The following is a 12,482-nucleotide window of genomic DNA, read 5'->3' as shown; positions in this document are numbered from 1 at the left end:
ACGCCTCCTAAAAAGACGGATTTTGAATTTTAAAAGGTAACCGACTTCCCTCCAAAATCCTGCTCTGAAATTCTTTCCTCCCCTTAGCAACTCACGATTCCGTATAAAAATAAAGGTGAAACACCAAGTTCTCAGGTCGAGGATTATAAATGAAAAAACGATTTCCCTAAAGAGCCTGGTGCTTCGAAAATATTTTTGGAAGATTAATTTTTTTCTTTGTTTGGATTTTTTTATTTTAGAAAAACGACTAAACTATTTACTCCTGCAGATGAGTATTTTCAAGATCCCCTAGGTCAGTGCACATATAAACTTTTATTCCCCATTTTACCTGACCTAGGAATTCATTGAGAATAGTCATTTGCCTGACCAGTTAGGCAATAATCACGGATGCATGCAGTGGCACTTCCTCCACTACATGCAATTCTGAATTATCCCTAAATACTTTTACCTGAAGTCCATTGACAAGGAAGGGAACAGAATTTGGGGCGCTTCCTTGAATTTCCACTGCTCCATTTGCTCGAAGGCCGACAATGGTGTACGGGCCTGTCCACTTGGATTTCAGCTTCCCAGGCATTAGCTTAAGCCGAGATTGAAAAAGAAGTACTTTCTGTCCAACTCGTAGTTCCTTGACTCGGAGGTTCCTATCATGCTAGAGCTTTGTCCTCTCCTTATACCACATCGCTGAATCAAATGCTTCCAGCCTTAGTTCCTCCAGCTCCTGTAGTTGCAGCTTCCTTTCTTCTTCACAGGCCAGCGCCTTCATATTCATCTCCTTTATGGCCCAATATGCCTTGTGTTCCACTTCCACGGGCAGATGACACATTTTTCCAAACACCAATCTATAAGGTGACATCCCAATTGGTGTCTTGTAAGCGGTCCTATAGGCCCAGAGAGCATCATCAAGGCGCTTACTCAAATCCTTCCTTGTGGTGTTCACCATTTTCTCTATAATGCTCTTGATTTCTCTGTTCGAGACTTCAGCTTGACCATTTGACTGTGGGTGATATGGGGTAGATAACCGATGGAGTACACCATATTTCCTCATCAATGCCTCTATGGTGCGGTTGCAGAAGTGTGTTCCCTGGTTTGAGACTATAGCTCTAGGCACCCCATACCTGTTGAAAATGTTCGCCTTCAGAAACTTGGCTACTTCTTTCGATTCACAGGTGGGTGTAGCCTTTGTCTCTATCCATTTGGACACATAGTCCACCGCGGCCAATATATAAGTGTTGCCATAAGAAGATGGGAACGGTCCCATAAAATCCATCCCCCATACGTCAAAAATTTCGCAAACTATTATTGGAACTTGGGGCATCTCGTCTCTCCTTGAAATACCTCCTGTCTGTTGACATCTCTCGCAAACTTGACAGAATTCGAAGGAATCCTTGTTCAGTGTCGGCCAATAGAATCCACTATCCAAAACCTTTCTGGCAGTCTTCCTAGGTCCGAAGTGACCTCCACATGCCAGGGCGTGGCAATGGTTGAGCACGTCCTTCTGTTCCCATTCTGGAATACATCATCGAATTACTTGGTCTGAGCACATCTTCCAGAGATAAGGATCGTCCCAAAAGTAGTATTTGGCCTCACTCTTCAACTTCATCCTCTGGGCCCGGGAAATTTCTTTGCATTTCTCCTGTGACCAAGTAGTTGGCCAGGTCAGCGAACCATGGCTCTGTATTCATCGGATATTTCCCTTTGTCTGATGTTCCTGGACCCGTTACTACCAATACTTTTCTCAGTTAACAAGTCTAGCAGATTTCCCTAGATAGTAAAGGAGTTCCTCGGGGAAGGCATCAGGTATGGCTTCGTCCGTGTCCCCTTGAAATATTCGACTCAGATGATCTGCGACCTTGTTCTCTGTGCCATTTTTATCTTTTACCTCCCAGTCGAATTCTTGCAGTAGTAGCATTCACCTGATCAACCTTGTTTAGATTCTTTCTTGGCCATGATATATTTAATGGCTACGTGGTCAGTGTAGACTATTATCACCTTCGACCCTAGTAAGTACGGTCGGAACTTTTCCAATGAGTACACCACGGCCAACATCTCCTTCTCTGTAGTGTCATAATTCTTCTGAGCCTGGTTGAGGGTCTTCAAGGCGTAGAAAATGACATAACTCTACCCTTCGATCTTCTGACCCAGGACTGCTCCTACTGCAAAATCACTAGCATCGCACATTACCCCAAATGGGTGATTCCAATCTGGTGCCCTGATTATTGGAGCAGAGATAAGCTTATCCTTCAACATTTGGAACGCCTTCTTACAATCTTCGTTAAAAATGAATTCCACATCATTGTGCAGGAGATGAGTAAGCGGTTGCGCAATCTTCGCGAAATCCCTGATGAATCTTCTATAGAATCCTGCATGCCCCAGGAATCCTCTGACTTCTTTCTGATTCGTAGGGTAGGGTAGCTTCGAGATCACATCCACTTTGGCCTTATCCACTTGAATACCTCTCTCCGAGACCACATGACCTAGGATTATTACCGATGGCACCATGAAATGGCATTTTTCAAAGTAAGACCAAATTCTTCTCCTGACATCTTCTCAGTACCAGATCTAGATTGGCCAAACAAGAATCAAAAGAATTCCCATACACAGTGAAATCATCCATAAAAATCTCAATACACACTTCCAGCAGATCTGAGAAGATGCTCATCATGCAACGCTGAATGGTTCTTGGTGCATTGCATAGACCAAACGACATTGTTCTGTATGCATAAGTGCCGAACGGACATGTAAAGGTTTTCTTCTCTTGGTCTTCAGGATCTACATATATCTGGAAATACCCACTGTATCCATCAAGGAAGCTGAAGTATTGCTTCCCAGCCAATCTTTCCAACATCTGGTCGATGAAGGGCAAGGGAAAATGATCCTTTCTAGTGGCTTCGTTAAGCTTCCGGTAGTCAATGCACATTCTCCATCCAGTCACCAACCGAGTCGGTACCAATTCATTTTTATCGTTCTTGATCACCTGTATCCCTGACTTCTTAGGCACCATGTAAATTGGGCTGACCCATTCACTATCTAGAATGGAGTAAATAATTCTCAAGGACAGCAGTTTCAGGACTTCCTTCAGAACTTCCTCCCTCATGTTCGGATTCAGCTTATGCTGCGGATCTCTATGGGCCTTTGCACCTTCTTCCAGTCTGATGTGGTGCATACAAAGATCAGGGCTGATTCCTGCCAGGTCTGAGAGAGTCCATCCTATGGCCTTTTTGTTCTTTCTGATTACCTCCAGTAACTCATTCTCCTGTTCCTCTGTCAAGTGGCTGTTTATTATCACCGGGAAAGTTTCATCCTCTCCAAGGTAGGCATACTTTAGACTCTCGGGCAATTTCTTCAGCTCCTTCTTAGGTGTGATGCCTCGTCTGGGCCTTTTGCTTGAACAGAACAAGTCGATTCGAATGATAGTGGTTGGTGGCAGAATGCCATGATCGCTTCATTGATCTGTTCATCTGTCATGTCTCGAGTCAGTAGGGTTTCACACCACCCTGCTACCTCCTTGTCAATAGAGTGACTCAACTCTGAATGGTTGAACCGTTCTTGCATTAATTCAGTCTCAAGATATTCCTGGACCAGGGGGTTAATAACATCGATAGCATGCAAATTTTCAACATCCAGTGGTTTTTTCATAGCTTCATCAATGCTAAAGGTGTATTTCTCCCCATGATAGTCTAGGCATATGGTTCCATCAAACACATCAATTATAGTCTTAACGGTGCGAAAAACGGTCTTCCTAAAAGCACTCCGCTAGATTCAGCAGATTCATTCTCACTCATTTTTATCACATGAAAATCAGCTGGGTATAGAAAATCATGCACTTTAACTATTACATTCTCCAGCACACCTTCGGGTGAAATGCATGTTCTATCAGCCAACTGAATAACCACCTTCGTGTCAACCAGACTTACCCCTATCAACTTCTTATATATCGAAAGCGGAAAACGTTTATTGATGTTCCTGGATCACACATAGCATGCTCAATCTTTATATCACCCAAGGAAATAGGTAAGGTGAACATACCTGGGTCTGTGCATTTTGATGGCATTCTCCTCTTTTGTATCACAGCTGACACGTTTTCCCCAATCACTATCTTCCCATCAGGTTTGGTTTTACCAGCAATGAACTCCTTGATGAATTTGCTAAAGGTAGACAGCTTTAGAGCCTGCAGGAACAGTAAATTGATTTTCAACTTGCCAAAAATCTCCATGAAGTCTTCGGTGTCATCCTTCTTCTTTTTAGCTTCCCCTCGGTGAGGAAATGGCTTTATACGTTTCAATGTTCCTACTGACCCCCAGCTGAGGGTTCTCCAGTTTCCTTCTTTTTTTCCTCACTCTCCATCTATGGCTCTGGGTCTAGGAAAAATGGATCGGCCATATAAGGTAATGGCTTCTCCAGATCACCTTTTTGAAGGTCGTCTTCTACTCTAGTGCTCCTTATCTCAGTGTTTCTTTGGTCAGGGGCAAGACTTTCATCGTCCTTATTCATCATGAGGGGTACACTCTCGTCATTTTTCATTACTGGACCTTCATAACCACGTCCTGGCCTCAGAGTAATCTGACTGATGTTTGCACGGTCAGGTGCTTTCACCGAGGTTGGTATTCTTCCTTCGTTTCCTCTCATCTCATTCAACGAAGTTGCTAACTGTGACATTTGCTTAGCCAACATGTCCATGGCGGCCTTCTGCTCCTGTTGTGCGTCTTGAATTTTATGCACCACATCGTTGTTTGATTGCATGTTGTTCTACATGTGCTGTTGAGAGTTGACTAGGTCATGCACCATGTAATCTAAATTCCTCTGAGACCTATAGTTGGGTTGATTTGAACTTGACCCTTGGTTATGATTCGGTCCATTCCCCTGATTCTGGCGATAGTTCCCTTGACCTCCTTGATTATTGTTAAATTGGTTCCCTGACCCTTGATTCCCTTGGTGGTTAGGCTGGAAATTCTGATTATTCCCAGTGGAATTCCTTTGATGTGGCGGCACATAAGAATTCCCTTGGTTACCCTGGTTCCTATTGCCCCAATTAGGCTGATCTCCTTGATTACGGTTGCTCCAGTTGTTTGCCCCTTCTTGACTCTTCCCTGACCAGTTCGAGTTGTTGTGCTGTGGCCCTTCTTGATTACGGTTAGACCAATTCTGTTGGGTTTCGACTGGACCTGGGTACTGCAGTTGAAGATGTTGGTTCCCGTCAGCCCATCTGAAACAGGGGTTGTCTCTCCATGGGGCCTCTTTGATCTTCCACTGATTCCAGCTTGTATTCTGATTATTCTGATTCCAATTCCCCACTGCGTTCACCTGGGCTTGGAATTCTCCATCGGGTGGTGGACCATAATAGAGCTGGAGTTGATTGTCCTCCTGACCTGGCGACTTTTCCTTCTCCTGCGAGGCAGGAGAATTTTTCTTTTCAATAGCGCTTAGAAGTTCCTTCTCCAGTCGATCTATTCTGTCTCCAACCCCTTCTCCTTCTTGCTCCTTTACTGCATTAGCTGAGCTTCTCCTCATGATAGTACGTGGGTTATCATACGCCTTCTTTGCATCTATTAACCTTCCCAGAATCTCTCGTGCTTCACTTGCCTTGTTCTTAGTGAAATTTCCCCTGCTCGAGGAATTCATCAAATCCTTAGACTCAGGATTAGCTCCTTCATAGAATAAGTAAAATGTCTCGGCCTCCATCATTCTATGATTGGGACAAGCATCGAGCAGTCCTTTAAACCGAGACCAATATTGGCTCAAGGACTCATCGTAGTCCTGCTTACATTCCTGAATCTCCTTTTTTAGGGCATTAGTTTTGTTGGACGGGAAAAAGTAGTACATGAATTCTAGCTTGAAATCCTTCCATGTGTGGATTGAGTCCGGTGGCAGCCTCAACAGCCATGTGTTGGCCTCTCCTTTCAGAGCGAACGGGAGTGCGCGCAGGCGATAGTCCTCCTCCGTTGCATCATTCGGCCTCTTTTGAATGTTGCACAGCTTGCTGAACTCATTCAGAAACTCATATGGGCACTCATTCCTCCGTCCTGAAAAGGTAGGTAGAACACCTAGCTCGTTCGTCTTGATGTCAATGGACCTTTGGCATTGATTCGAGACAATTGCATGGGTCGGCTCGCCATCTAGATGTGCGGTGAGCGAACCGATCTCAGGATCAGGGTCCACTAGATTTTCCATATCTACAGACTCCTCTTCCTCTGTTTCTGAGTGTTCAGTTTCTGATGATGACTATGGGTCCTCTCTGCCTGACGAATTCCACTCTTCGTCACTTTCTAAGCCAAACGGAAATGGATCTCCGGTTGTTAACCCCTATCTGGTGGTGACTGTGGATGTTGACTCCATGACCTGCCACCTGAATTGAGCGTTCCTTGACCCGGACGAGTTACTCCAGTTTCCAAACCGTGAGCCTTTGCTCATAAACTGCAAAGAAAAACAATAAAAGGGAATTAAAACTATATACACTAAATCTCTAAATACGTAAACAAACTACGCCATCCATCCCCGGAAACAGCGCCATTTGAAAGATATGCTGGGAATGTTCTTGTGCGAGTGTTTCAATATGTTCAAACTCCTCAGATCCAGAGAATCCACTAGACCACGGGGTCTAGGAACTCAGAGAACCCTCGAAATCACCTGTCGTTGGGCACACAATCACTTCCTGCCTTTCAAAACCCTCAACCCACTTCACTAAAAGGATTAGTATAGGGAAGTAGGGATCGAATCCCACAGAGATGGAGGCGTAAGTAAACATGCAACAAGACTTGGACACTGTTTTTGGCTGCTGCCACGCATATTTGGGGTTGAGATTAGATTCCTAGACTCGGGAAATGAAATGCTCTATTCTAACAGCTAGACCTAGGCAAAAACAACAGAAACATGCATGATGATAACCAAACGTACTCAAGATCACTTTCCAGCTAAAACAATTACCAGACCTGGTGAATAAATTCCTAAAATGCCTAGACAAAGGAAAAACAGAGTGTGGGGACCATTTCCCAAAATAGCAGGGTACGAATGAAAAACTGCAGATTGACTAACTAAAGGCTTAACTAACAGTGACTTCACCTTCTCAAAAACCTTGATCACGAAATGCAGAGGAAATACAAAGCAAAAACACAGAACGAAACAGAGCAAGCTAAATTAAACCGATTAATGTGATCAACTACTGAAACCTAAGCAGATCTACTATTACTAGACGAGGTAAATGAGAAAACAGAAATTAAACATCAAAACCATGCAGATGTGAACAGATCTAAACACTGGATGCTTCATCCACTCCGGATCCAAGCTTCCTTCGGCAAACCACAGCAATCCCCATCTCCGATCACACAATTTCAACCGATCAACTACGATCTCAACACAATCCAACTCCAGACTCAGATCAATCGCAAAAACATCCAAAGTAAACAGAAAATGCAACGATAACATGAAACAAAACCATAGCAGTAAATTGCATAGCAAAAGAGTGCAATATCCAACGAAAATTTAACAAAACACGGCCAACTTCGAACAGCGAAGACTCAGGAAATTCGGAAATGTAAACTAAAAGCAGGAAATAGATTGTATCTTCGCCTCCCGTAGAGACGGTGTTACACAACTACCGATGAATCTTGAACCGTAAACCCCCAAATTGATTTCCCTAAATGTGTGTGTGTAGAGAGTGAGAAAGCTAAGCTAAGAGCTAAAGGTGATGGATTTTCTCATGTAGACCGCGTGCTCATATTTATAAGGGACGGAGCTTCTAGACTCTTCCTTGTTCTTTCCATTCTGCCATTGTCCAAAAGTGCTCCTCCGTCTGGTGAATTCTTCTTCTTTCCTGCTCGCTTTCTCTGCCAGCCTCCTTCTCCAGACGATGTTCTTCTTCTTCTTCCTGGACCTGGCGTTTTCTCTACACACCTAGCTTACAAAACCTTATCAGACCCGGGAAATTACATAATTTAACCTCATAACCAATGCATGAAATTAGCCTTATCAGATAATTTGATAGAGGATGCAACCATGAAACAAAAGTATTAAATAAACTCTTTTAAAAAAAACAAGATAATTTTACCAAAGGAAAGCATATTAGTATGCCAAAAAACAATGTATGCATATTATTATGCAAACAAATTCGAACTCCGTAGTTATGTACTAATGAAACAATAGGAGGATAATCAAATCAAAATCTATGATTAAACCTAGTGGTGGAGCTTCGTGTTTTGATTTTTTCTTGTAGAACTTTTGTGGCCCAATGAGTCGGAGGCCTAATGAGATCAGAGGCCTAAAATCTATAATTCTCAGTGTAGAACTTTTGTGGCCCAATGAGTCGGAGGCCCAAAATGCAAGCCCACTTTATAACCTTAACCTATGGGTGGAGCTTCGTGTTTTTATTTATATTTTTTTGCATAATTATATACATACATTGTTGAAAAGATCTTTTGACAATTAACTTCCCTAATAGGAGTATATAGGTAGGATTGTGATCAATTGAGATTATTTGGGCTAATTGATAAATGAGATGCAATATCAGCCACTCATTTTTATTAAATGAGTTGTCCAGATTTTACCACACAATAAATAATTTTAGATTAATTTAATATGAAAGGGTATAATGGTAATTTTATTCTCATCTAAGCATGTCATCCGCCACTACGCTAACGCCTCACCTCTTTCTCCTCCACAAAACCAACGATAGTTCTCATCGCCGCCGCAGCAGTGGCAACAGGGGTCGATTGTCAAGCAATCGAGACTTCATCTCGTGAAATCCTCATCAAGCCTGCAGGAGGAGATCAAGGTTCCTCAAATTGGATCAATCCCCAAATTCGCGCCGGCGGTGCAAATCCCCAAATTGGATCAATCCCCAAATTTGGTGACGGGGCGGCGGAGACTTTTGAGGCGGTGCTGAGGGGGAATCTGAGGTTTCCGTCAAAGATTTTCCATTCTATGTCGCCGGAGGCTAAGGATCTGTTGAGGAAGATGATCTGTCGAGATCCTTCTAGAAGGCTCTCCGTCGAGCAAGTTTTGAGTCAGTATTCTTCTCTCTCTACATTCATGTACATAATTTCGCATAATTTGAGACTAATTTTCATTTTGATTGCTAATTCCATTGCATCCGTGGATCGTAAATGGAGGAGAGATGTGAGATTTGAGATGTACATAGAGACAGTGGTCGCAGAAACAGATGAATAAGGTAGTAGATGAATCCTTCACCCTTTTTCTTTAGATGAAAATGACAGAGCACCTCTTTGTTTTGGAGGAGTTGTGGCTTTCGATCATCTTTTGTGTTTTGGTGAGAGATTTGTGCCAAATTATGAATAAAGTTTTCACATATATCTGATTTAGGTGTTGAGTGTATTGTTTTTTGTAATCTGAAAGAGGTAATGTTCAATACTCATGGATAGGGGAATCAAGCATAATCATAATGCACTCTAGGTGTTTGGTGATATTCCTCAGTTAGAAATTAGTTGCTAAGAGTTAGATTCAAGAATTAGCTATTTTCATTTTTTAATGTCAACTACACACATATAATGTCAACTACATATATAATCTATGTCAACTACACACATATAATGTCAACTACATATACAATTCATGTCAACTACACACATATAATGTCAACTATGTGTAAAATTCATGTCAACTACACACATATAATGTCAACTACATATATAACTCATGTCAACTATACACATATAATATCAACTATAAGTTGTTGACATTCAATATTCTCGGTATTGATATGTGAATAGTAAGTGTTATTTGTTAGTTGTTGACATTTTAATACGAGTTGTTGACATTCGATATTCTCGGTATTGATATTTGAATTGTAAGTGTTAGTTGTTAGTTGTTGACATTTTAATACGAGTTGTTGACATTCGATATTCTCGGTATTGATATGTGAATTGTAAGTGTTATTTGTTAGTTGTTGTGTTATTTGTTAGTTGTTGACATTTTAATACGAGTTGTTGACATTCGATATTCTCGGTATTGATATGTGAATTATAAGTGTTATTTTTTAGTTGTTGACATTTTAATAAGTGTTATTTTATTGAATGTTGAAGATTTGAAGATTTGAATGTTGAAGATTTGAAGATTTGAATGTTGAAGAGATTTGAAGATTTGAAGATTTGAAGATTTGAATGTTGAAGATTTGAAGACTTTGCAGCTAGAGTTTTAGAGATGATTTTAGAAAATGATTTCAAATACAATTTAATGAAAAGACAATTATACCCTCGTGTTGACATAATGTGATAGTTGTTGACATTAAGTTAATCTTGTGAATTAGTGGTTGAGATTGCATCTCATTTCTCAATTATGCCCAAAAATCTTATCCTAACAAGACCCTATATAAAATACAGTAATACGGAGTATTTTGTACTCCCTCCGTCCCAAGGAAGATGACCCCTTCCTTGGGCGGCACGGGATTTTATGCAGTTAATTTTTGTGTGTTAAGAGGAGAGAGTAAAGTAAGAGAGAGAGAATAAAAGTAGAGATAAAGGTGTTTCCATTTTAAGTAATGAGTCATCTTAATTGGGACAAACCAAAAAGGAAAGTGGGTCATCTTCAATGGGACGGAGGGAGTACAACTTAAGTAGTACAGTACCAATAGTATCATGTTGTAAGGAATCAATTACAGCGCATCCCAAGAAATAAGGGTTACTCCCAAATAAAATTACTTTCTTTTGAATTAACTAAATGAAATTATTATGATGCATTAAGTAAATCGCATAGATTATTTAATCTCAAACAATTTTAGGATTAAGTCAAGTCCAATTAGCTAAACAAAATGTGGCATGTTTAAGGCTGGGTAAATATACCGAAAAAACGGTATATCGATCGTATCGTATTGAAAAATATAAAAAAATATCGAATTTTCGGTATATCGAAATTTTCGGTACGATACAATACCGTATCGTAAGTTTTCGATACGATAATGATATGGATTTTCTTATACCGCGGTATACAGTTTTATATCGAATAAACGTTATATATCGATATTATCGGCATACCAAAATATATCGAAAATTAATATGTTTTGAATTATCGATACATACCTTTTATACTGATTATAATAATAATACTCATTCCGTGTCTGAAAATTTGTCACTTATTTCCATTTTCGTCCGTCCCCAAAAATTTATCACCTTTCACTTTTACCATTTTGGTAGTGGACCACATATTCCACTAACTCATTCTCACTCACATTTTATTATAAAACTAATATATAAAAAGTTAGACACACCTATCACTAACTTTTTCAACCTACTTTCTATTACATTTCTTAAAACCCGTGTCAAGTCAAATGATGACAAATTATGGGGGACGGATGGAGTATAATTTTTTTTTAAGATTAAAAGTTCAAAATCCTAAATAGATATACATTTAATTTATTTATATATTCAAAAAATATTTATTGGAAACCCTAAAATCATAAATAGATATCCATTTAATTTCGATATACCGTTCAGAACGGTATACCGAAGTTCGGTACATTATACCAATGTTCGGTACGATATACCGAAATTTCGATACGATAATGATATAGGTATTATCCATACCGAAATTTGGGTCTACTAAAGTCCTGTATACCGAAACTTTTGATGCGGTAATGATATGAAATTCTTTTATATTGATATTTTCGATACGATAACGATACAAAATTTTCGATATAATATACCGTATCAAGTCAGCCCTATATATAGTCTTCAACACAACCATTTTGGCAAGGGCTGAAGCTTGCTTTTACAAATTTTCCAAAAATGTAAAAGTAGAAAAAAGGAAGATAAAATTTGTTGGCAGGGGTTAAGCTCTTCCCCTGCTCTTACTGTGTCTGCCATTGACCGTAACGTACCAAAATTAAGAATTTATAGAATTAATATATTGAAAAGTAAAAAATTAAATATAAAATTATAAAATTCTTAAATTTGAAATCGTAAATTTAATTAGTATTAATAAATTATATATCAATTTTTAATTTGATGCATGTTATAGCGCATTGAGCCGATAGCTCTAGTTTATAAATAAAAGAATTTTTTTTAACTCAATATCTTTAAGATATTAAATAAACGAGTTAAGCTCATGTGATTATTTTCTGATCGAGGTCCAACTGTAGCGTTCCGAAAAATTAGACATTTAAAGAAATTAAAATTTTGGAAAATAAATAAGGAAAATCAAAATCATGGATTTTTAAAATCAAAATTGTAAACTCGTTTAGAATTAATATATCGTAAATGTGTTGCATGTCATATTGAATTGACCTAAGAATTCTAATATTACAAAACAAAAAAAATATGAAATACGAATTATATATTTTTAAAATTTAGATGAGTTAAGAACATTGAGCAAATTTATATATTTTTCTCTAATATTATATATTTTAAAAATTTAGATGATAAATTATATTGTAAATAGTTTTTTTTATTGTTATAGAAAATTAGAACTGAGCAAATTGGAGATGAAATAATTCATTGATGGAGATTTATAATTGGAGAAGAAGAAAATGAGAATTTATT

At 39.3% G+C, this 12,482-nt stretch overlaps 1 protein-coding gene across 1 annotated transcript; it reads left to right on the top strand.

The window, feature by feature from the left end:
• Positions 1 to 8,628: 8,628 nt before the first annotated feature.
• On the top strand, positions 8,629 to 9,271 carry LOC125195320 (calcium-dependent protein kinase 17-like; the record flags this gene model as incomplete). The annotated part of the gene is made up of 2 exons (XM_048093487.1): positions 8,629 to 8,995; positions 9,093 to 9,271. Coding segments are annotated over 2 exons (387 nt in total), but the record flags the coding sequence as incomplete, so codon positions are not given.
• Positions 9,272 to 12,482: the final 3,211 nt, after the last annotated feature.

Source organism: Salvia hispanica, chromosome 6 (genome assembly GCF_023119035.1).
Source record: "Salvia hispanica cultivar TCC Black 2014 chromosome 6, UniMelb_Shisp_WGS_1.0, whole genome shotgun sequence".
Lineage (NCBI taxonomy): Eukaryota > Viridiplantae > Streptophyta > Magnoliopsida > Lamiales > Lamiaceae > Salvia > Salvia hispanica.
This window is presented reverse-complemented; position numbering and strand designations above follow the sequence as displayed.